The sequence below is a fragment of the Phalacrocorax aristotelis genome, chromosome 20 (genome assembly GCF_949628215.1).
Source record: "Phalacrocorax aristotelis chromosome 20, bGulAri2.1, whole genome shotgun sequence".
In the NCBI taxonomy this organism is placed as follows: domain Eukaryota; kingdom Metazoa; phylum Chordata; class Aves; order Suliformes; family Phalacrocoracidae; genus Phalacrocorax; species Phalacrocorax aristotelis.
In genome coordinates this window covers 4,906,148-4,930,517 of record NC_134295.1, presented here as the reverse complement: position 1 = coordinate 4,930,517, position 24,370 = coordinate 4,906,148, and the positions used below count along the sequence as shown (strand labels likewise).

Sequence of the window (24,370 nt, the reverse complement as noted above, 5' to 3'; positions counted from 1 at the left end):
CTGGGGGACAGCAGGGAAAACACCAATAAAACTAAAAGATTAAAATACGTTGCAGTCCCCCTGAGGATTTCCCATGTCTGCCTTATTTCAGGACACCCCAGAAAGCCTACACCCCATCCAGAACCCTTTCGCTCCTCCAGGTAGGACCCTCTGCAGGGCTGGATCAGTGCAGGGAGAAGCAGAGGCCCGCCAGCTCTGTCCTCCAAAACAGGAGGCTGGAGCACGGCTGGGATTAGCCTGATGTTCCCAGGCAGCATCATCCCTGCGAGCGCGATGCCAAAGGCCCGGGTGCTCGTACGGAGCCCGCAGGGTTTCTTTAAGCGTTCACCTCAGACGGCTGCAGCGCATCGAGAGCAGGGAGTTAATAGGGAAGCAGCGAAGTGTCATTCAGGATTTCCTCTTCTTCCTCCCCAGGGGAGGGGACAGGTCTCAAGAAGTAGGAAATCAGCATATTTTAAGCACTGCATTTTAAATTATAATAGATTATAGCAATTTTAGACTGACAACTGTCCAGGAAGTGGTGAGGTCATTTATTTAAATGATCTTGTTGGTTTCATTGATTTAGTTGGTGGGGTTTTTTTCCTTATTTTTCCTTTTTCTTCACCATTTCCCATTTTTTTTCCCCCCCTTTAATTCCCGGACGAACTGGGTAATGTCTGTGTATTTATATCTAGCTAAGGACAAGCAGGGGAATAAAACAAAAGACCCTAATAATACCCAAAACTATCATCCCATGGGAGCACTTCAGCAATGAGCCTGCTTTTAATTATGGAAACATCTCAAGTTCAAGTTTTGTGCATCCCCACGAGGAAGCCTTTCTGCCAAGATAAAGATCTAAAATCATACAATACTGGCACGACACAGCCCCCGTCCTGGGTCTCCATTCGAGCTTCCGAGAAGCGCAAGACCCTGTAATAATTTACTAGCTCTTCTCCAAGCGCCTGCCAAACCCCTATCAAACCTCAGAGGGTAGAAGGCGCATCGAACACGGGGTGTCACCGCCCTGGGCACGCTGCACACCGCTGGGTCCCAAAATCACCCCTAGGAATATGGCAATAGTGGATCATTTAGCCCTTGTTTTCCTTCGGCTCCCATCCTGTAGCCCTGTCCAGCTGCCCTCTTCCTCATCCTCAGCTATTTTTGGCTGTCCCTCACTGACCTGTACCCACCACACGGTAGATTCCGATTTCCCCGTGTCCCAGGAATGGGAGAGCTACAGATTTTATCTCACCATCCAGATTCATGGAGGTGGCATCCCAGAGGGCCACGATGCATCACCCCAAGCCTCCCCGCAGCGCACCCGAGCCCTGCAGAGCTCTTCCAGATCCCCATCTTCCCTCAAAATTGCTTTGAATCCTAACAAAGCCATGAGACAACCTTTTTTTCCCTGCTGTGTGGAGGAAGCACAGTGTGGATTTACACAAATCCTCCCGCAGCACAGGTCCATGGGACAAAGCACCCCAAAACGGGCCGGCCAAAATCCCCACCGAGCTCGGGGGGGGTCAGATGACAGATTTGCCACGGGGTTCCCAGCATTGGCCCCGCTCCCGGAGGGTGGTTCTGCCTTTGCCAAAAGCGCCAGCAATTCCCTTTCCATGAAGCACAGAGCCCAGCGGAGGCAGGGTGTGATGTGTGACTTTACAGACCATTTAAGATAATTGTGTGACCCCCGCTCAGCCACTTTTCTTGAAGGTAATGGGAATATTTCTGCTCCACCTTTCGTTCTTTTTCCCCCTACCCAAAATGATGCAAATGAGGGAAGCCCTAAAGAGATGCTCTTTGTTACAAGCAATTACCAAGGAGTCAGAAACCTCACCAGAAAACCATCAATGCTTTTAAAGACATTGCAACCCAAAGGTTAGCAAGGAAATAACCAACCCTGCAATATATTAAACACATCATTTTGTACTTCTGATGGCGTTCAAGCCACTAAGACGTGAAAATATGATACTGCTAAAGGAATCCAGTTTGCACAGGGTTGCTGTACCCCAGGAAAAACAAACAGGAGCCTGGAAGGTCGCGCCATGGGGAACCTCCCGCTGCCGAAACCCTCCAAATCCAAGCCCTGCTGCCAGCGAGCGCGGAGGGGCTGACTCAGCTCTTCGGCCTCACCCAGCCACGGCACGGCCTCGGCTCTGGGCAAGCTGCCTCTGCCTTCAAATAAACACATCCCCGCCACGCTTGGGGGCTGTGGGGGAGCGGAGCCGGTCTGGGGGCCGAGCCCAGCGCCGAGCGGAGAGGGCGGCAGGGAGGGACCGACTCCACGCACACAAGCATCTGAATTAAAGCACTGGGGCTTCCCAGCGTGGCCCACGGTGAAGGCAAATCCCGGGTGCTCGGCCTCCCACCCCCCTGCTCAAAATCTGCAGGTCAAATCGGGCAGGGTGCAAGGCTCAAATTAGGGCAGCGCCATCTTACAGGGGACGCCTAGCGATTTCTAGTGGTTAGCATCATCCTGGGGCCTCTACAGAGCTTATTCTGATTAATGGGGTGGAATATTGCACCTCTTTTCCCTTCCCTGAGTAAAACGGGTTTCAGTTTTGCTATTTCTGCTAGTAAATCTCAGACTCAGCTGCAGCCACGAGAGATGGGGAAAGCAGTGTGGTCCTGCACATCCTTTTTGTCTCTAGCCTCAAACCAGAGCATCCATTAGGAATAAAAGGAAAAAAAAAAGATCCACAGCACAGACTCCTCCAGACTCAAGAAAAAAAAAATGTATTCAGATGCACCTTAAATTAAAAAAAGAAAACTGAGAAAGGCTTTTTCAGGGTGGTTTGTGGACACGCCGGGGTTCAGGGAGCTGGGGCTGGTGAGGCGCTGGGCGTGGGATGAGAACCGAGATGCAGGCGGTGAGATACGGGGGTGTGGGCAGCGGTGCCAAGGTGTGTCCAGGCTGGCGGGTCCGACACAGGACAGGGTGGTTCAGAGAACTGCTTTTATCAGTGCAGCTTCGAGGTGGATAAAGAAGCCACAGCGAGTTATGTGTCATCCCCAGCAAGTGCTGATACAACCCTTTCTCCTTCCCAGCTGCCGCTTGGGCAGCACAAGCGCTTGCTGGAAGAAATGCCCTTACAGCAGGGCTGGGGGCACCCAGGGCCACGGGCACCCTCCTCCCACAGCACCCCACTGTTATCAGTGGCAAAGCCATCTTCAGGATGGATTTGCAGAGATGATTTTCCCCTCTACAGTCAATCTTTTTATCAGTCCTTTGCATTTTTGCCCCGTACTTGAAGCCAAGACCCCCAATGCATGGGGTGCTCAAGGGCAGACAGCACCCAAGCCGCAGCCTTGCACCTGCTGGCCGCCAGCACCCTGAGGGGGACAGACGCCACTAACACCAAGGTGTTAGCACAGGCATGAACAAGGGGGTTTCCACCCTCTGCAGATCCCAAACTCTTCATTTCCCATTCAAAAGCATGGCTTTGGCTCAGGCTGACGTCGTACACGGGGGCAGGTGGGGAGGGAAACCCTCACTCAGCTGAGACTCTTGAAAATATGAAAGCAAAAAGCAGCAGTTCTTGGAAACGACTCAGAGCTGTGGGAGGTGAGAAGCCTTTCCTCCCACCAGCTACGTGCTGCACGAGGTGGGAGCAGGTGCTCGGCGTGAGCTGGAGCAGCGGCTGCCGGGCTGTCCCGTCCAGGATGGCACTGCTCCCAGCATGGCCCCATCGCTCCCACCCCAGGGACATGGCGGGAAGAAGCCTTCTGGGGAGGAAAAATGGCCACAGAGAGGATTTGAGCCTGTACAGGACAGGGCCCAGCCAGAAAAACCCTGCAGGGACAACATGGTGGGAGAAGGGATTTGAAATGGTCTTGCCTAGCCGGGGGACCCCAGCCACAAGCTCCCTCCTCCTCCTGAGCCAAGCCAGCAGACGCTGCAGGATGGGGACACACTTCTGGCACTAAACGTGGTCACACCAAGCAGGGACGAGGCCGAAAGCACCGAATCTGACACACACATCCAAACTGAGCAGGGCGGGAGACACCAACAACCAGCACCAGCACTTCCACAAGCATTTACACTGCTGCTGTGGCCAAGTGGGCAACAAGGGGGGGACACAGGGACCTTACTGCTCCTCACTCCTCAGGTGTGGAAGCCCAAGCTGTTATCCTCTCTTCCTCACCCTCCATTTCATCATTCAGCCCAGGACAGGAGAAAAATTAACTGCAATGTAAGAGCAGGGAGCTCCACACTGCCGGGTGAGGGCTGCAGCCCAGTGCCTGGCTCCAGCTCCGCTCCCTCCCCGACTCACTCTCTTTGCTGAGGTGGGGCAGAGGGGAAGAGAAAACCATCTCCGTTAACCCAAACTTACACAGCATTAAACCTCAGAAAGCAATTTTACACTCAAAGCAGCCCAAGCTCTCACCATGTAAGCAGAGAAGGCTCTACACATCCGGGCATGGCTGCCTTGCGCCCCTTCCCACCTCCCCGGCACCGGCATGCGGGGCCCTGGGCACACTCACAGCCGGAGGGGTGGCTTTTACCCCGGGCAAGCACGGCTGGGTAGAGATGTGCTTCCCTGCAAGGGTTATGGTGGGCGAGATCAAAGGACCTTGGTCTCCTTTTCCTCCTCGACACAGTGGCCAGCCCAGCAGGGCTGGGGTGGAAATCAGAAACAAGGGGTTAAAGGCAACGAGATTTAGAAAGGGGGGAGAGGGGTTAAGGAAGACTGAATGGCAGGAAGAAAAAGTCAAAGAAGGGGGGGGGGGAAGGCATTTAAAGAAGAAAAGAAAAAAGGCCTTTGCACAAGAGTTCCCAGGAGTTGGGCAGAAAGGGGCTGGTGCTGCAAGGGGGAGCTGGGAGGAGGAGAGCAAAAGTGGCAGCAGAGAGGAGGTGAGAGCAGCAGGAAGGGAAGGGGAAGGGAAGGCAGCCAGCAGGTGGGTGTGAGGGGGGAGGCCCTGGAGATGCTCCCATGTACCCAGGAACAGACTAAACATCCCTGTATAGCTTCCAGCTATTCATTTTTCTATGTTCTGCCTCCTGTGGATTATTTTGCAAGCAGCTGTAGATGCAAGAGGGCTTTGCATCAGGGCTGCCGCTCAGCCGAGTCAGGCCCTTGCTAAATAAAGAGCTGCAGAGAAGGGGGGAAAAAAAAAGAAGGAAATTCCACAGGAAGTTCAAATATTTTATTACTTCCTGTTTGTACAAAGTATGTCAACACTTGGCACCCGCTGCGCCATTTGTTTAGAGCTAAGGTGTCAGCTTGAAAAAATGTCCTTTTTCTCTCCAGATCTAACCCAGAAAGAGCCTGAGCACAAGATAAAAATATATCTCTGAGCGAGCAGGGCACTCAGAGCCTGTGTGATGGCTTGTAGGGGATGCTCGGGGACTACGGCGGAGCAGCCGAGACAGCGGCTCAGCCAAAGCCTCGGCCATCATCGGCCCTGGTGCTGCTCCTCGCTTGGCTGCGGGTCCTTCAGACGAGCACGCCTGGGTGTCTTCAGCACTGTGGTCCAGCTCTCCTGGTCCCCCCAGCCAGGCTTCATCCCCCCCCACAAGGGGCTCTGGCTGTCACCCGCTTCCCTGTGATTTCTCACCCAACTTGACTCTATTTCAGACTCCTCAGAAGTTTTTTCTGGGCACAGCTTTAGTTAAAACACTTGCTCAAGGGCTGAGATGAAGCGATGGGACAGGGGTGGAAGATGAATGGGATGCTCAGAGGTGGGGCGTGGAGCCCAGCCGCGTTTCTGACCCAAAAACCCCACGAGAACGTTTGCTGGAGGAATTTCGCTCCATCTGAGAAGATGATGCCCAGGGCTTTCCCAGGATACCAAGACAAACGGCCAATTCTTTCCACATTAAGGGTGCTTTTCTGCCCGCTCACGCCAGCCCCACATCCAGCCTGCAGCCCCGGCCACCGCTGATCCTGCACAACCAGAGCCAACACACACCATGTCCTACTCATTTGCAACACAGCAGTCAAGAAGGGGGAAAAAACCCATATATTTTTATGCATTCACATATATACACATATACATGTATTTATATATGCTTTTTAACGTATATATCATATATATACACGCATAAAAGTTGCAGTTCCTGCTGGCAGGTCTCACCTCCCAAAGCCGAGCAGGGGAAGGCAGCGCAAGCCATCGTGTTTGGCCAAAGGTGGTTATTACCGGGGCTTTACCGGCTCCGACTGCCGTCCGGCCAGCCCGGCGGGTGCCGGCGCACCGAGGGGTGCTATGCCGGAGAGCCACCCAGTGGCAGGTTAACCGGGAAAACCACGCTGGGTTTCCACGAGCGAGCTCGGATCGTTTTGCAGCCGGTATTTCCACACCAAAGGTTTCTACAGAGGACTGCAGGGAGGGAAGGGCAAAGGGTATTTTTTTTTTTTTTTAATGTCAGGTTTATTAGAAAATGCAAACCAAAGTGTGGCACAGGAAAAGATTTTTTAATATTTTTTTTCTTCTAGTGCGAGACTGGATTTTGATCAATCATGAATCTAAGCCCCAGGGTCAAACTGGGAGTCAAAATATGACCTTTACTGCCAACAAATCTACAACCGTCTAAAAATATTTTAAAAAAGAAAATCACAGCTTGAGTCCAAACTCCTTAGATTGGCAGTTTATGGGCTGTGGGGTGCAGGGATGGGGGAGAGATTGACCTTTGGGGTCCATACAAGGCAAGGACATAAGCAGCGAATAAGCACCACACAGACCTCCTTAAGGAGCCTACACCTCCAGCACAAACATCTTCAGGTCCGCAAATCAGAGGAGAAAAAAAAAAAGGCAGAAAATTGCTGACCTTGCAGCCCGGGACGGCATCCCAGGGAGGGCATCCCTCGGGCACCCCAAGCCAGAGCCAGGGCAAGCCGCTCCATCCTCGGGTTTTGCCTAATTCTGCCAAACAAAGGCAGAGCCCCAACCCAAACAGCGCAGGGCCAACGTGCCCACGGCTCAGCCCCCCAGCTCCCCGCCTGCCTGCACAGCCTTCGCCTCCGTATCAGAACATTTAAATTAAAGATGGGGAGCCATCGACTGAGGTGTTGAAATTCAGGAGGAGCGGGTATGATTCAGCGGGGGTTGGGCGAGCGCTGGCTATCGGTGAAGTCAGAGCAAACCAAACGCTAAGAGTAGTAACTATCTCACCTTGTATTATTATTTATGTATTCCTGATTATTATTATTATTATTAGAAAGGCGATCTGATGCAGTAGATAAGGGGCTGAGCCAGGAGTCAGGAGACCTGGTTTCTATTCCTGACCTGGAAGAGTTGTGAAACTCCCTGCCCAAGCCCTGCCTGCCTTCCCCTCCCAGCCGCGGGCTGAGCCTGTTCCCGGTGGCCGCAGCACCCTCCACGACCCACGTTTGCTCACCGCCGCCGCAGCCCCACAACAGGGACCTGCCTTGTGTTTCTGGCTTAAAGAAAAAAATAAAACCAACTGTGTTGCATCGCTTGGGTGCCAGCTTTGCAAATCCAGCCCGGCAGCTCAACAAGGTTCCCGTAAAGCCTCTCACGCTCCAAAATAAAAACCAAGGGGGAAGAAAATCCAGCAAACCCTGATGCAAATAAAACCCCCTCGCTGAGGTAACCGCCTCCACCTGGCCTGACATCAAGGGGCACCGATGGCCCAACGACAGCATCAACAGAAAATATTTTCTAAAGCATATTTAGAAGGATCAAACTGTTTCCCTTCAATTTGGGCACCGACAGCTTTACACGCGAAGGGAACAAACTCTGCTTTATAGTCCCCAGGGTGGTGCTGAGTGAGCAGGAAGGAGAAGCTGAAGCAAAAAGCCAGAGACGGAGGCCCTGGGGACGAGGTCCCACTGCACAGGGTGTCCCACAATGCAAATAATACTCATGGAAGAATGAGGCTCCTCCAGCTGACGGCACCGGAGCATTTCCCTGCGCTCCTCGGATCACGGGAGACGCCAAGGTGAGCTCAAACCAGCCCAACACTGAAAACCAACACCCGCGAGGGCGATTCGCGGCCGCCTTTGCAAAGAGCCGCCCTCAGCCAAGCAAGAGGCACCATCCTGCATCCAGGAGAGCCTACTCGATCAAAACAGAAAGACGTTTCTGCGGTTGAATCGTCTCTTTGGTTTTCTCAAGCAATGCAGCCCCCGGCCGTGGGCGCTGCCAGCCAGAGCCTTTGACAACCCGAAAGCGAAACCACCACTAACCAAAAGGGGAAGGTGCTCTCCGAGCTCTCCTGGGCCCATGCGGACAGACAGGCAAATACAAGCACGGTGCGGAGGAAACCTGCAAACATTTTTAGTTTAATAATCAGCAAGTCAGCCTCCGAAGCCAGGCGTAGCATCTCTGGCTTTGTAAACCACCCAGAAATGCCCCACGCACTGCTGGATTTGAGTCCTTTGTATTTTTGCTGTCGAAGCCCAAAGCGTTTTCCTTACGCCCTAACCACCACGAGGACTGGAGCTATAAAACCGTCCCTCAACGATGCCATACGGAGCGCGGCGAGAGCAAGCAGCGGGCAGGGACACACTCCACGCTCCGTCGTGCGGAGAAAATAAAAGCCCGCCGCAGCACGCACTGCCGGGGCTCGCTCAGCCACAGCAATGCCGTCTCATTAGCCCTGCGCGCTGCCAGCGGTGCCTGCCCCGGCTGGCTTTGCCTGGCCGCAGAGGCGTTCTGCGTCCTTCGGCCACGGAGAGCTCGGACCCCTGCACACCCTGCACCCCCCTCCCGCCCCCGCGCTTCTCGGTAGCTGCCAAATAAAACACATCACTTACTTCGTGGCTCCCGGGGTCCGTCTACAGTCACTTTAATGGCTCGGTGGTAGGTAGCAACTTGGGTGGGGTTGGTGAACACGGTGATCGTCAGGGTAAAGCTTTTTCCTAAGGAGGGTTGGGGGGGGTGGGGGGGGGGTGGGGAAAGAAAAAGAGAAATGAGGATATTCACATGGGTTCAGCTCTTGTGGGAGCAAAAGGCTCCTGCTGGAGCAAGCTCAGACACAAATATCCACATCCAAACTCCAACACACACATCATTTAATTTTATGAGACATTATTGCCGAGACACAAAGCTCAGCCGGCTCCCGCTGGGGTTCAGCTGGCTGCAGCAGGGAGAGGCTTGGACCCGGTTCAGAGCGGGAGCCAGGACCTTCCTGGATGGAAAAGTCACTTGTCCCCCACCTCCCCTGCCCTGTCCCCATATCGACCCCTCCACCCACAGCAGCTTCCTGGTGCCTTCCCGCTCAGATGCTTCCCCTTTTCCCATGGGAATCCAGCCCTGAAACGCGGCACTGGACACGGGACCCCCCTCTGCGAGGGACGGATTTGGGTCGTGGTGCTCACGGGATGCTCCTGCGGGAGCGAGCCGGTGAGATGGCATCTGCCTGCAGGTGGTGGGTGCTGGTGTTTGCGGGGGGAACCTGGTGGCTTTGGCCCTGCGGCTGCACCCATGCGGGGACGTTTGGAGGGGAGCTGTGCCAGGCGCTCGGCCGTATGGGCACCCACGGCACACGTACGGGGCCAGGGCCAGAAACTGGAAAATTAATCCAGCCAGCTTTGGCCACCAGAAGCAGCCACCAGAAGGTGGCCCCACCGGCTGTGGGGACTGTCCCCCTCTCCCAGCCCTGACCAGAGAGCAGAAACCTGCTCCTGGGAAAGGGGTCAGACATCATCATAGGGACTTTCAGGAATGCTTTTGAACTACCGAGCTTGCCACCTTTTTTTTTTTTTTTAAAAAAAAAAGGGGGGGAGGGGGCAGGTAAAGCAGTGAAAAGCTCTTGGGAACCCAATTTTGCAAGAACACAGCAGTGACCCCCTTGCCCCAGCAGAATATGTTTCAATCCGCAACCCAAAAATGCTTTTGGCATCATGGAGCGTGTCATCGCACCTGCACCCTGGTACCGCCCCGCTCTCCTCTCCCAGCACCCACCCCGACCCCAACCCCATTCGCCTCCTGCAGCCTTGGCATCCTCATCCCAGAGCCTCTGCCCTCTCCTCGCCCGATCTCGGCTGCCATCACCCGCTTGATGTGCAGCCTCCGCTCTCCCACAGCCTCCCCAGACCTGGGAGCCCCTTGGGTAAAGAGGGGATGTTACACGTACAAGGGAGCAAACTGCTCTAATCCCCCCCCACCCCGGAGCAATCACCGTGGGATTTCAAAGGTATCGAGTATTTTAGAGTATAAACCCCAGCAGGAATCAGGCTGAAAATGCCCGTGCAATAGCCCTTAGCTCCTCCAGCCTTTATTTCACGAATAAATGCAGTAAGAAACCTCCTCCTTTCTCTTTTCCCCTAAAGGGATTAGGGATTTTCAGGTCCCAACCATCATCTATCTACAGGGCTGGACCTGAGAATATCCACAGCAAAACAAAACAGTATTTATACAGCTAGAAGGAAAAAAAAGAATAAAGAGAAAAATTAAATTATCTCCTCCAGAGAACATCCTGCAATTATCCCAGGTGGGAGAGATTCTCTATGGGACGTATGTGAGTGTTGGGGGGAAAAGCTGGCTTTAAAGCAGACGGCAAGCATCAATCCATGCCTCACCACAGCTTTCAAAACAGGACTAAAGGCTGTATAAATCTTTAGCTCATTTTCTACACAAAAATACATTTTTTTTAACCCTCCCAAATACAATTTTAAACCTCAGTGAAATGGCCACACCGACAACCTGCGCGGAAGAGCCGGGCTGACACAGCCTGCTGAGCACAACGGCCACGTAAATCCAACTGACGTGGGGTATTTGTTGGCAAAACGTTTGCAGGACCCGAGTTCAGGGACGAGGATTATTAGGAGCAATTATTTAGGAAATTCCACGGGAGGAGAGGCCAGGAGTGGGAGCCCCTGGGTCTGCACGCGAGGGATCAGGCAGTGTGCAGGCAAGTCCGGCTTGTGAGACGCCTAATCCTCCCGCACAGCCGAGCTCAGCCCAGCAGCTCCGTGCCCGGCTCCCCGACTTACTTCTGCAGCCGGGGGCTCTTATTTATTTATTTTTATTTATTTTATATTCTCTGTGTGAAATAACTTCCCTGCACTTTGGTTTCCCCCTCTGGTCGCCGCAGATAGGAATACCTCTCCAGGGAGGACGGCCACAACACGGAGCCAGCCGGGCCGTTTTAGCATCTCTTAACAGCTCTCAAAAATCCTCCCATGAGCTCGAAAATGACAATTATTACTCAGCATCATTTTTACTCATTTCCCGCCTTCTCAGGAAGCCGGGCTGAGGTTACTCATTTCCACCACGCTCCAGCCCCAGCTGGGGTTCGCCGGCTGTGCGGGGCTAGATCCCAGCTCCTGGGTGGGTTTGGGGGCACCCGCGGCTCTGCGGGATGCGCCGGGGGGATATTCCAGCTGGGAGAGCAGGCGGTGGGGCGCAGCGGGCACCGCAGCGCTCCGCTGGCCTTGGCTTTCATTTTATACAGTGCAATCTGAGCAGAGAAGGGGGTTTTTGGTGGTGGTTTGTTTTTTTTTTTTTTAAGAGGGAAGCTGCTCCTTCTCCCCTCCCTTTGTCTTGCACATGAAGGTAATTTTGGAGGCGGGGGGGTGGGGGAGGAGCAGGGTAAGGACCTGCTCTTCCCAGCTCACAGTGCTGGGGAATGATCCCCGACACGTTAATATTAAAAATACCCAATTCTGAACCATTTCAAGTCATGTTTTCAAACCGAGAGCCTCGCTGCTTCTCATTTTACAGGGCTCCTGCAGCTCACGCACGGGCTGCGGGCGTTTGCAGATGCGCGCGTCCACGCATCGGATTTACACAAACATTTACAGGGACACGCAGAGCTCTGCTCCGACGGTTTTGCAGCGAATCCAAATCTCTGCCAGAATAAAAGAAACCAGCACCGGGCTTTCAGAGAATAAGCCAAACAAGGGAAAGCAAGTGCAACACCCAGAATAAAAATTCGATAGAAACGATTTTTCACACTAAACAGGTCTGAAAGAGCCCCTTGCCGGGAAAGCACGGCCGTACATGAGGAATTAAGCACACGCTTCATGCCACTAGAAAACCCCGCTGTGCCACCCTCACGCCAGCCCCAGAGAGCCCCGATGGGGTTATTTCCCTGCAAGCATTACAAAGCCTCATCCCACAAGAATAGACTTTAAAACAAAATAAAAATCAGCGCTTGAGTTACGCTCCTCGCTCTGGAGCCTGTTAGAGGCAGTGGAGGTGTTTCCACTGCTGTAATGAGTATTTGCCAGGACTCTGCCCGAGGAAGGCGAGTGTTCACCCAAGTGCTTTCTGCAACTGTAAACTACTGTTAATTCAGAGCCTGGGACTACAGAGGAGGAACATTAATAATGAATTCAAGAGTCAAGCTGCGATTGGGTTGCATTCAGTTTGGAAATTTGTGTAAGGAGGATGAAAAAAAAAACCAACCACACAACCAACAAACCAAAAAGAGCCTAAGAGAATAATTGATTACAGAAATGAAAGCTTAATTCATAAAAGAAAAACATTTTCCATCCATCAACCTGCAACCAGTTAAGTGGAGAGTTTTAAAGAAACTGCAACATGGAGAAGGAGCCAGCAGGAAAAAGGAAATGTATGAAAGAATGTAAACTATTCAAGTTTCATAAAGAGGAACAAGTAAACAGTTATTACATGCAAATAATTCCTAACAGCACTGCTTTTAATTAATGTAGAAGTCAAAAATATATCTGACATTGTGTGTAGGCATTGGAAGCCTTTGAGAAAACGCTGCCATGTGGCCGTTAAAATACGGGGTTATTATTTTTGTTTAAATGAACGATTAAGTGCTTCGACCCGCTGTGTCTGTTGGTGGTGAGATGCCGAAATTCTATGGATACTCTCTGGAATTCAGGTGCAAGGGGTTGGGGCGGGAGGGGAGGGCAGGCAGGGCTCTGCCCCGGCACCCGCTGGCGCGCCGGGTTTTCAGGGGTTTGATTTCTCGCCCCTCGGATGGCACAGCCCGATTTCCTTGAAGGTTTGTTTTGAAGAAAAGAAAAAAAAAAAAGGCCAACCCAGCAGGGCGATCCGTTTACGGCTAAATGCCAGAGCTCACCTCTACGGCCAGAAAGTAAAATTTCCGTCCCGTTTTTCCATGCAACGAGCGTGGAGACGCCGAGGGGACCTTCCCGCAGAGCACCCCGGCTCTGCCCTGCGCCCACCGCTGCCCTTGGAACCAGCCTTTCCGCACCCCGACCCGCGCAGCCCTTCATGCCGAGCACCGGGTTATTATTTTACTTTAACCACTTGATTTTCACCATTTAAAAAAAATAAACAAAACAAACCAAAAAACCCAAACAACCAACCCCGAGCTGCCAGGCGGGTTATTGCCCCTGAGCGCATCCACCTGCGGCGGGGCCGCACCGCGCCCCCCCCCTTGCCTCGCCCGTGGGAGGAATTCGGGAGGGTTTGGGCAGGGGGTGCTTCACTCACCGCGGAGGTTTTACAATGAGGTTTGGGTTGGGTTTTTTTTTCCCCTCCCTGCACCGAAATCTGAGCAGAGGAGAACCCCCGGGACGAACAGTGCAGAGCTGCTCCCGCATCCCTCCTGCATCCTTCCCATCGCCCGCTCGGGAACCGCTTTGGGGCTGGTGGGTTCCTCCCTGCGCCACAAACCCAGCCCGCAGCAACAAAACCACCGGCCCGCGAGAAATACACCGTTAAAAATAGAAATAAAATAAATAAAATAAATAAAATAAATAAAATAAATAAAATAAATAAAATAAATAAAATAAATAAAATAAATAAAATAAATAAAATAAATAAAATAAATAAAATAAAAATTTTTTAATCCTATCTCTTAAAAAAAAAAGGGGGGGGGAATAAAAAGGCCAACCATTTCCCAGCTGGTACCTACCCCTGCCGCTTCTCCCAACAAATCTGAGGTCGTTAAATCTCGCTACTTGGTTTTTCATCACGGCGGAGGCGTTGCGGAGCTCTGCCGAGTAGTTTTCGTCGTTCCCTGCCATCACCGTGACCACCGTCCCATCGGGGACATCTCCGAGGGCTACGACCTAGGGCAGGACGAGAGGATTTTTTTTTTAAGACTAAAATTCACTGCAGTCGGACCTAACCTGCCCTACGGTCCCCGGCCTTGCCTCCCCCACCGCTAACACTCTGCAAAACCAAAGCAAAACCAAAAGCAATCGGAGCCCCCGAGAAAGGCTGGAAAATCGGAGGGGGAAGGGGAAAATGAGATAAAAAAGGGGTTAAAAGGAGCGGGGAGTTTCCACGGGGCGGGGAGCGGGGGTAGCCCCGAGAGCGAACTGCGCTTTTATTTGATTCGGGGGGGGTGGGGAATAAAGAAATTAAAAAATATAAAAACGCTGCCGAGCGCGGAGGGGCCGCTTTCGGGGCCCCGCGCCCGGCCCAGCTGGCAGAGAAGAGGGGTCCCCCCCCGTCCGGGAGCCCCGGGACGGCCGGGGGAACCCCGGTTTGCAGACACCCCCGCCGGGCTCCCCCCAGCCTCTCCCCGCGCCGAGCTCTGGGCTTTGCTCGCCCCGGGGGCGCAGCGGAGATGCCCGGCCCGGGGGTGCCCCGTCGGGTCGCCCCATCCCGCGGGAGCGGAGCCGGGAGGCCGCGGGGAGCCCGGGCAGCGCAACCCGGCGCTGGTGCTTCAGCTCTTCGCTTTCTTCTTGCAGATTAGATCTTCCCTTCCCTGGCTCTCTTTCCCTCTCCCAGGAAGGTAATTAACCTCCACTCTCATTAAACTTCAAAGTCGCCTGAGAGCTCCTAACTGTACGGAATATCTAAGATGCTGTGACCGCGGGGCAATGCGGAGACTTGATTAAAAATAATAAACCGGGCTCTCTTGAAGGTGATGTCAGGGGCGAGTTAAAGCGAAAGGGGTGGAGGAAAAGAGGCGAGCGGGTCTGGGCGGAGGGCAAGCCCGAAGCCCAGCCGGTGCCCCCCGACCCATCGGGGCTCCCAGTCCCCACCCCCCCACCCACCCCCCTCCGCCGTCCCGGGGCTCTCGGCTTACCTTGAAGGCGACGGGCAGCGTCTTGTTGCACCTCCAGTGGGACGGCAGTACCGAGCACAAGAAGTTGGGGCTGTCGGTGCGCACCAGTTCGCCGGCGTGGTCGGCCAGTACATCCACGACGGAGCGGACCTCGGGGCGAGCCCGGGCGCCCGGTGCGGGGGCCCCCAGCGCCCCGCTGTTCTCGCCCATCTTACCGCAGGGGAAGGCCGTGGAGGGGGGTGTGAAGCGCCTGCTGGTGCTCGGGTCTACGGGAATACGCATCACAACGGCGGGCGTCAGGGAGCCGCCGCGGCCGGGGGGGACAAGGAGGGACCCGGCGGGGCCCGGCGCCCACCGCTCGGCTGCGGCGGGGCTCGGTGGCGGGGCGCGGCGGGGGCAGCGGCGGCCGGGCCCCGCGCTGCCTCGCTCCGTCCCGGCAGATCGCCGTCCTCGGCGGGGCGGCGCGGGGTGAACGGTGCGGGGTATCCGCTCCCACCCGGTTCCGGGGTTCGTTGCCGGGGGTTTCGCTGCTCTCCCGTCCGCCCCGCCCGGGGAAAGGCGGCTCGGAACCCCGGCAGAGCCACGTCGCGGCCGGGTGCCCTCGGCTGCAGGCGGGTCCCCTCCGCCGGGCGGCCCCGAAACCAGCTCCCAAGTGTCAGCCGCGCCGCCCGGTACCGTATTTACTGCCGGCCCCGGGGGGAGGCGGGACGCGCCCTGACGGACGGGGCGCCGCGCCAATGGCGGGGGGACCGCGGGGTCTTGCTCCCCGCCCACCACCCGTCTCCTGCGGGGCGAAGGGGGCGTGGTTTCTACTTAAAAAAAAAGGCGTGGCCGCGGAATGCCACGCCCCCTCCCCGGCCCGGCGGGGCGGGCACACGTCGGGGCTCCGGTGGCTTCTCGCCGCCGCCGGCGGAGGGTTTTGGGGCGCGATAGGACGGGTTTGGGGCCAGAGCCGCCGCCGCGAAGAGCGGCTGGGGGTACAGCACGTCCCCCGCCGCTTCCCGTGGCTCGGCCGTGCGGGACAGGGGGGAACCGCGGCCGCGGGCTGCCGGCACAAGCATCCCCGACGGCGGCTGCTGCCCCCACGGCCCGCGCTGAAAACCGCTGCTCCCCCCGCCTCCGCCTTCTGCCTCCCCTCCTCCAAAAACACTGAAAACTGCCTCGATCTCCGGCGTCCCCGGCAGCTTCCCCCGGGGCTGCGGCTGCGGGCAGGGGCCGGTGGCTCCGGCCGGAATCGTTGGCGAGAAAAAAATCGTGGCGAAGCCACCGGTTCTGCGGGAACACAACGAAGGCGGCAGTTCGCTCCGTACCGCGGCTGCCCGCGGAGCCCCGGCCGCGGAAACACCGAACCGCGGGGCGGGCGGGGGGCAGGACCGGGAGCCAGGCAGAGGTTTCTTTGCCCGCCGTGGCCGGCTCTTCCCCGGCGGGGCCGAGCTCCGGCTGAGCCCGTGGTGTTCAGGAACCGGGACGTCCCGTCGGAGCGGAGCCGGCCGGGCCGCAGCGGTCCCGGTTCTGCGCTGCGCGGGGTGAAACGCAATTTTTCCTTAGAAGAACAAACAACCAAAAAAACCCCAACACAAAAAAAAAATTAAATTTCTCCTTTTCCCGAACTCTTTCTACAATCTAATGAAACCTTTTCCTCCACAAGCCGCAGTGTCGGAGAGGCAAGTCCGGGCCGGGCTCCGCATCCCGCTGCTCGCAGGACCCAGAGAAACCCCGTGTTTGTCCAAAACACGTGAAAAAAAAGAAAAAGGTATTTTTTTTTTAACGAGGGGGAGCGGAGGTTGCCTCGCTGCAGCGCCCCGTTAGCGGCCGGGGCATCGCCGGTGGCGGTGCCGGCTCCTGCGGGGGGCACGGCCGGGTCCGTCGAGCCGGTACCGGGGGCAGCTCCGAGCCCGGCCGGCCCGGGGCGGCGGCGGGGTCCGGGGGGGCGGCCGCCAGCCCCGCGTGTCGGGCCGTCTCCCGCAGTTACCGGCGCTGAAATTCTGCCCTTTTTAGGTGAAAGCGGCCGCCGTGTTTAGTTCTATTTTTCGCCCCCCGTTCGGCAGCGGGGGGGACGCGCACAAACCCCGGGGGGGGCGGGAGGACCTGCCGGGCCGCGCTGCCGCGGCCCCACGCCGGGGTTTGTCCCCGGGCGGGGGGGGGACGGGGCTCGGCACGTCCCCATCCCGGTACCCCCCGCCCCGGTACCTGCCGGGGGGCGCGGGGGGGCACACGGCGCATGCGCTGCAGTGCGGCCGCGCGGCCGCGAGTTGGCGCCGAGGCTCCGCCGTGGCGGCTCCGCGACGGGGCGGGCGCGACGGGGCGGACGGGGCCGATGACCCCCCCCCCGCCTGCTGACCTCCCCTCCGGGCCGCTGACACACACACACCCCCCAGCCGCCCACCGCCTGGGCCGCTGAGACCCAAGCCCCGGTCCGCTGACTGCCCCCTCAGCTGGCTGACATCCCCTCATCAGCCCACTGACCCCCTCCCCTGGTCCACTTACCACCACCCCCCGGGCCACTGACCCCTCCTCAGGCCCGCTGACCTTCCCCCAAGCCTGCTGACCCCCACTCGGGGCTACCCTGCCTTTGCCCCAGCCACTCCCCTCACAGCCCTGGGGGTGTTTCCTGGCCAACCCCTCCCCCGGAGCTGCAGCCCCAGAGCTCTGCTGGGCAGGTGTCCCCCCTCCAGCTGCAGGTAGAGCCCCCCCGGGGCTGCACATCCCCTCCTGCAAACCCCCATCGGGTGATTTCGGGTGGCCCCAGCAGGGCAGAGCTGCTCCCCTGCAGCACGATGCTCCTTTCCAGCTTCCCAGCTCCTGCCTCTCCTGGTTTCTTTGCTCTGTCCCCTCAGTGCCCGCTCACAGACCTGCCAGCCACCCATTGCACCAGCCCCTTTTTCATACTGGCAGCAACCTGTTAGAAAAGGCACCTGATGACATCACCTCGGTGTCCTCAAGGTAACGCACAACGGCCTCCCAAAAACACCCCCAGACAGTCACCGAGGGTGGGTATTTCCAGGTGTGCGGGGTACCATGTCCTGCTCCTTCCCCAAAAGCTCTCGGCACCCTCTGCCCTCTCACCCTGGCTTGTTCTGCACTGGAGGGCAAGGGGGTGCAGACTCACCCCCATAACCCGCTACGTGGCCCTGCGCTTTGCTGCACCAGGGCAAAGCCAGCTGCCGACTTGCAGCAACAGAAAATGAGACCCAAGTGGCAGGGCAGCGGCCAGCTGGGCTCCCCTCAACCCCAAATCGGCTGGTGACCCCCAGAGGCGCAGAGCCCAGCAAAGCAACCCAGCGGCTTCTTCTACAAAGAGGTGTCCAAGTGAGCAAAGCCATCCCAGAGCTACGGGGAGCCACGGCACCGGCGATCCCTGAGCTCTCACGGGAATTATCGTTCATTCAAATGATCCTTTTCAGCACGGCAGGATTCAGAGTCCCGACCAGGGGGAAAATCTCCCACTGCTCTGGTCCTCCTCAAACCAGGAGACATCAACATGTGGGGATTATTCCTCCGCCACCCTCCCTGCACTCCAGAGGAGGTTAATAGAGTATAAGACCCAGGATTTGCATGGGCCTCTTTTCAAATACTTAAAAGCTACTGTTCACATCGCAGGGAGGTCAGCGGCGCTTTAAATCATTACTCGCTGGAATTACTTCCCTTACAGGCTCCTCTGCAGTTTTTAATTCATTTGAGCTGCTATTTAGCAGCAGACCCACTTGTTTAGACAGCAAGGAAGCGAGCGCAGAGGCTTATAGGAAGTTTTCTATTAAAAATTCATCGCAAACTCTGCCTCAGACCTCTCAGGAGCACGGCACTGGGTAGGGCCATGCGGGTGTCTGGATCTATTTTGTAGTTAAGGGAAGGGGATCTGAGAGCAGCATGCAGGGAGGGAGCGTGCTATTCATTCATAAATCAAACAACAGATGCTGGGTCCAATGGGGTGCACGATGGTGACAGTTTTTAACCCCTGAGTGTCACCGCTAAAATGGGCTCCCATGGGGCAATTACAGGCGCTGCAGGCAGAGGTTCCTGCGGGAGGAAGCTGCGGGGCTCAGGGGAAGAAATAAGGGGGAACTGGAGGGGGGGAAGAAAAAGCAGTGGCTGCCCCAGACATAAATCTGGGGGAAGCCTGCGCTTGGGCGAGGGACCAGCTGCGAGACCGGCCTGTTGATGACTCCAGCAGAGCTGTACCGGGCTCGGCTCTGCTCTGCGGCCGCTGTGCCCTGGGGCTGGGTGATACCCGCGGAGGGGGAAACCCTTCTCAGCACCCGCTTCCAGCGCCAGGGCTGCAGCCTGACATCAAATCCCGAGCTGGGACATCCATTAACCCCATGGGAGCCACGGCTGCCCAAATTCACCTTGCTGTCTGCGTAGGTGGCCCTGGCACCTGGCATCCAGGATCCTTGCTTGGGACAGCAAGAGGAGGAGGAGGAGGAAGACTTTAGCAAGGGTTTTGGATGCTGGCATGAAATGCTGTCCCCTGGGATTCCCTGAGATTCCCACCCAGTTGCCTGCAAACAGGTTTCATTCACCATCATTTGAAGGACTAGAAATGGCCGCGTCCAGAGAGCGATTGCTGACTCTCCCTACAGCTTTGGGGCTTGCCTGTCCTCCCAGTTCTCCCCATTTTTAACCAGCACATTTAATTACCGGTCCTCATTTCAATCCGCGTCCCCAGGGAGACACTCCACACACGCGTGCACCCACGCACGCATCCTCGGCCACTCGGGGACCAGAGCGGTGAGCCCCAAGCGCACGCACCGGGGTGAACCAGGAGCGATGCCGCTGTCATCAGGGGATTTATCGTCTCCCTAAACAGCGTGCGAGGGGAGCCGGGACCCGCCGCTCCCCCGGCACCAGCCTTTGGCGGGCACCCTGCGCTCCAGGCGTAGCACAAATACCCGGGCGTGTGCAGCGCAGACGGGATGAGACGGGGTTTTCAAAAGCTGCGAAGTGACTTAGGAGCACGAGTGCGATTGACGTGAATCCTGTGGTTCTGAAGTCACGAAAGTGCCATTCTTCATTGTTCGGGACCGCGATTCTCCTGTCCCCGCAACGGCCCGACAATGAGGAGCATGTTCAGGGCTCACATCCTCTGTGCTATTGATAGCGTGGCCGAGCTTTTTGGAGCGTGGGTCCCATCTGCGACTTCCACTCCTTTTTAAAAGATCCTAATGACTGTCAGATCCTTTTAGTTCTTAATTAATTTCAGAGTTCAACTGCAAATAGGAAACAAGGCAGCTTTTGCCCTTACGCATATGAATATTACTGTTCCATTTAATGTGGTTACTGGTGGAATGCTGTTATTCATTCCTGCCTGCAATAAAAGCCACATGTTTTTAAAACTTTGCACTTGAAAAAACTTTTAGGAAAGAAATCAAGTATGTTTTGTATGCATGGCATGAGATAAAAACTAGTCATAAATATTCAAAGAACAGTTAGAGCTTTATGCTTGATTTAAACAAGTGAACAGAGAAGTGCGACGGTTGAAGTAAGTGGAGAATGAAAGCCCAATGCTCCTTTAAGAATGTGCTTATGCAGAGAAAAGGAACTATTCATGCAAAGGTTATGGAGCACCTAAGGACATCCCATCTCCTCCAAAAATGCCCAAAGGTGGATAGCACAACTGGAAACATCGGGCTTTGTTCAGAGCTATTTAAGTTCATGGGAGTTCCTCTCTCTTCGGGGGTTTTGGAGGAGTTTAGCGGGGTGTGATGCCTCGTGCCAGACCCGATGGGGAATGAGGACTTTTCTTGCACGGAGACATCCCCAATGTGCCCATTCCCCATGTTGGAAGGCAGATGGTTGAAGTCATGGTGAGTGTTTCATGGGGCTCCTGGGACCCCTGGACTGACCTTCCCCCACGCCCCTGGAGCCTGGCACAGCCAAAACCACGAGGGAAGGGACCGAGCTCCGGGGCCCCGGGCAGCGTCCGTCCCGCGGCCGTGCTGCCAGAGCCCAGGGCGGTGCCGAGCCCTTCAAAACCCAAAACGCGACAGGGGGAGAAATAAAAAAAATTCCAAAGGAAAGAAAAAGGGGAACGTCTGGATGGTGGAAAGAGGAACTGAAAGGCACATGACGACGAGAAAAGTACAACGGGATGGATGCAGAAAAACACAACATGATTTCTAATTGCAAGGAGAGGTGCTCGGAGGAGTTGCTGTCACGGAAGGGCTCCCGGGCAGAGCGCCGAGGGCCGGGGCACAGGGAAATCCTCCTGCACGTGCTGAGCAAAGCACTATTGCAACATGCAAAGGCTGCAGAAAGCTGTTTGTTGCCTCAGAAAAATAGCTGTGCGTTGGCAAAACTGCCCCATCGCTTGTCCCCATCCCTGGTGGGGTGGGAAAATTGACCTCCTGTCCTCGTACAGCAGCTGAATGTGCTGTGGGGTTTCCTAAAGAGCATTTTTCATTGCTGTTCCCTACAGCCTGGCCCAAGACGTTGGGGTGATGCTGGCTAGCAAACGGGGGCTCAGTGCTCCCATGTTATGCTGAGGCTTGTGGGGCAGCAGGGAGTCTGCAGGGAAGGGTCTTGCATCCACACACCGAAACAGCGGCTGGGGTAGGTGCTCGAGCCCTGGTGGGGTGAAGCAAGGCTGTGCTGGGCTCCAGCTGCTGCACAATCCCTTAGGGGAAGTCAAACGTGAAGAGAGAGAAAGTGAACCTTGGGAACGGCTCACGTTCCTGCACACTTACCTACCTCCCTGAGAAGAGCACCTGGCTCTAAGCAAACCTCGGCCAAAGGTTTAGCTGCTTCAGGGCTGCGATGTCTGCAAATACCCCTTGGATGTGGGACAGAAGTGGGTGCTCACCCCGCACCAGGAGGGCAGGAGGGGGCTGGCGGCTGCCTGCAATGGGTGCTGGCGTCAGACAGGGAACTCCAATTTCCCTTTTGGTTCAGGTCTGATAGAGCATCTTAGGGTCACATCTCAGCAAAAGCAGCTTTACAGGCAAGTGCAAACAAGCTATATCTGTTTAACTTCCCTGTAGGGCATCAGCATCGCAAAGGGAACCCAGCCTGGTCACCCCGAGGGTGCCCCACTATTTCAGAGACCCAGACACCCCTTTAACCAGGCAGCCCACAGATGTGCTTTCCACGGTGGCCTTGTGCATCATGCATCATGCCCTGAAGAGGATGGCGGGGTCGTGCCACCTCACATTGGCTGACCACAGGGCAGCAGAGATGCCTCACAGCAGCTTTGCTAAATTTCCAAAGCCCTTCCTGGAATACTCTCTTGCTGGAAGTGGAGAGTTTCTCCCCCCAAACCTCAGCCTGCGACACCTCGCCGGGAGAGCCACTGGCACGCTGCAGTGGCCAGCGGTGGCACCAGCACAGGCATCTCCTCCCTTCTGCCTCAGCCCCAGTGCTTTCCCCATCTTCCCCCTGCGGTGGTTACCCCATTCCTCTTGCCTGGGCTGAGCCCTGATGGAGGCAGAGCCGGCGGGCTGGGAGGGAGGCAGATCACAGGAGGTGCTTTATAAATGCGTGGTTTATAAATGTGCCTAATCCACCAGCTTTCATCCATGCAAGGGTTTTCCCCACCTGTCTGCAGGCAGATGAGCTTTGCAGAGTGGTGCCAGCACAGGGTGGCTGATGGTTGTTCTCCAGCAAGAGAAAGGTTTGGAAAAGCCCCCAAAACTGATGTTTAAAGGCAGACGTCAGGGATGGGAAGAACGGGACCGATGACTGCAGCAACGGCGCCCAGCGAAGCTGCAAGGTCTGTGCCAAGCACCATCGCATACAGCAGGAGAAATGCAAACCGGAGGCTGACAGTGCGTTTCTCCAGCCCATTGCGATGCTGCTTGGCGTGGAGCACGAGCAAAAGGCTGGCAGCGCCCAGGTCGCCTGCGGGCAGCTGCCTGCTCAGCCTCGCGGGCAGATCCTGCATCTCTGCAGTCAGTCATCACCCCAGGTCGCTCAGGTTGCTCCTCAAGCAGCTTGCCCATGAAATCACCCGCACGCACAGCTCATTAGCTACCTTATAGCTCAAGGCAGAAGATACAGACGAGGTTTAGGCTGGCTGACAGCCCTTTTGCAATGCTAGTGCCATGACTGCACCCCAAACATCTCCGTCAATGCGATGCATTGGACATTTTCCACAAAAAATTAGGTCCTGGGCAAGAACCAGCTCTTCCTGTGCGAGGTGTTTATCATCCCTATGTGATCAATCCCTGATTTCTGCCAATTCTGCCAGACTTCGTGGCAACCCACAGGAGAAACGGTGAAGATCCTCCAGCAGCGACACGGAACAACCTCAAACTCTGCCATCAATGACTCGCCTATAGCAAAGTAATTCTGAGAAAACCAGCATCTGGTTCCAGTTGCAAATTGTCCTGCAGGCCCACACCATTTTTTTCCAGGTTCATTTGCTTTTTGCAATCATTCACTGCTTTCACTTCTATGAATAACTCTGAGTGATGCTATTTCACAGCAGGGCTGTGGTTGGCCACTTTGACTAGATGGGCTCTGGGTTGCATTGCTTCTGCTCCTTCCTCGGATTATTTTTTCCGGTGCAAACATTTGCTCTCATATTTGCCCTTCCGTAAAGACTCTCATTAGCATGAATTTCCCCGACATCCCCCACAAATAAGTCTGGTGGTTGTAGAGTAGCTCCAGAAGACAAGCCCCCAAAAGAGTTTAGCCTGCAAATTCACCCAGCACTTATGCATCCCTTTAGGCACAGACCAAATCCCCGACTTGGAGGAATTAGTCACAGGTTAAAATCGACATAGAAGGTACTTTTCTGGTTTCTGGCTATGAACTCTGACAAATCAAATGCGATGTTATTTAGGGACCGCTGTTAAGTCACTGGTTGCTCCACATCCATCTCCAGCAGCTTGGAAAGGGAACCGCGCCGGCTCGCCTCCATCATACCCCCGTCCCGCGCTCATCAGCATGAGCTCATTGGTTTTTTTGCAGAAGTTTCTTATAAAAGTTCATATGTAAGCAGGAGGTGCCTGTCTGCCTGGGTCAGCTGGCTGACACCACGAGCAGGCTCCTCGCCCCAGCCCAGACAGCAGCCCGGGAAGTTGGAGCGGTTCAACAGCAGGTTGGGGCTGGAGACGAGAGAAATGGAGAACTTGCCCAGACAAAACGGTAGCGGCTTTCGGTCTCGCACGAGCAGCCAGCTCTGTGGGGAGAGAGGGGATCTTATCTGCGAAATGCAACCTCAGCCGTGTCCTGGGGTCTGAGCTGCTCCGCGCCTGCCTGACCCTCCAAAACTGGTGGTTTTCGAGAATGTTTTTACACTCTCTCCTCCAATCAAGCAGCAGGCCCTTGCTGGCAGGAAGCGCGGGCCCCAGGAGAACGCATTGGCAAGGGATAGGGAGGTGTCTGGGTTCAATCCGCAGCCCTGCCGCAGCCGTCCTCAAGGACCCCGAATGCACCCCGCAGGGCCTTCCCGGCAAGTGCTTCGGTTCCCCCATCTCCCACCCCTTGGCCGCAGCAAACCCCCCCGCACCAGACCCTGCCACGCAACACGGTGCCGGCACCACGTGTGCATCCCACCTCCGGCAGCAAGGAGCCCCCGATTTC

At 55.9% G+C, this 24,370-nt stretch overlaps 1 protein-coding gene across 1 annotated transcript in view; it reads right to left on the bottom strand.

Annotated features, from left to right (window-relative positions):
- The window catches only part of RUNX3 (RUNX family transcription factor 3), a 42,584-nt gene extending 26,985 nt beyond the window's left edge, over positions 1 to 15,599 (bottom strand). The window contains exons 1-3 of the mRNA XM_075114808.1: positions 14,870 to 15,599; positions 13,745 to 13,901; positions 8,700 to 8,804 (exon numbers count right to left, since the gene is read on the bottom strand). Coding sequence (XP_074970909.1) covers positions 8,700 to 8,804; positions 13,745 to 13,901; positions 14,870 to 15,130 — 523 coding nt within the window. The 5' untranslated portion in view covers positions 15,131 to 15,599. The remainder of the gene's footprint in view (positions 1 to 8,699; positions 8,805 to 13,744; positions 13,902 to 14,869) is intronic.
- Between the last annotated feature and the right edge of the window lie 8,771 nt (positions 15,600 to 24,370).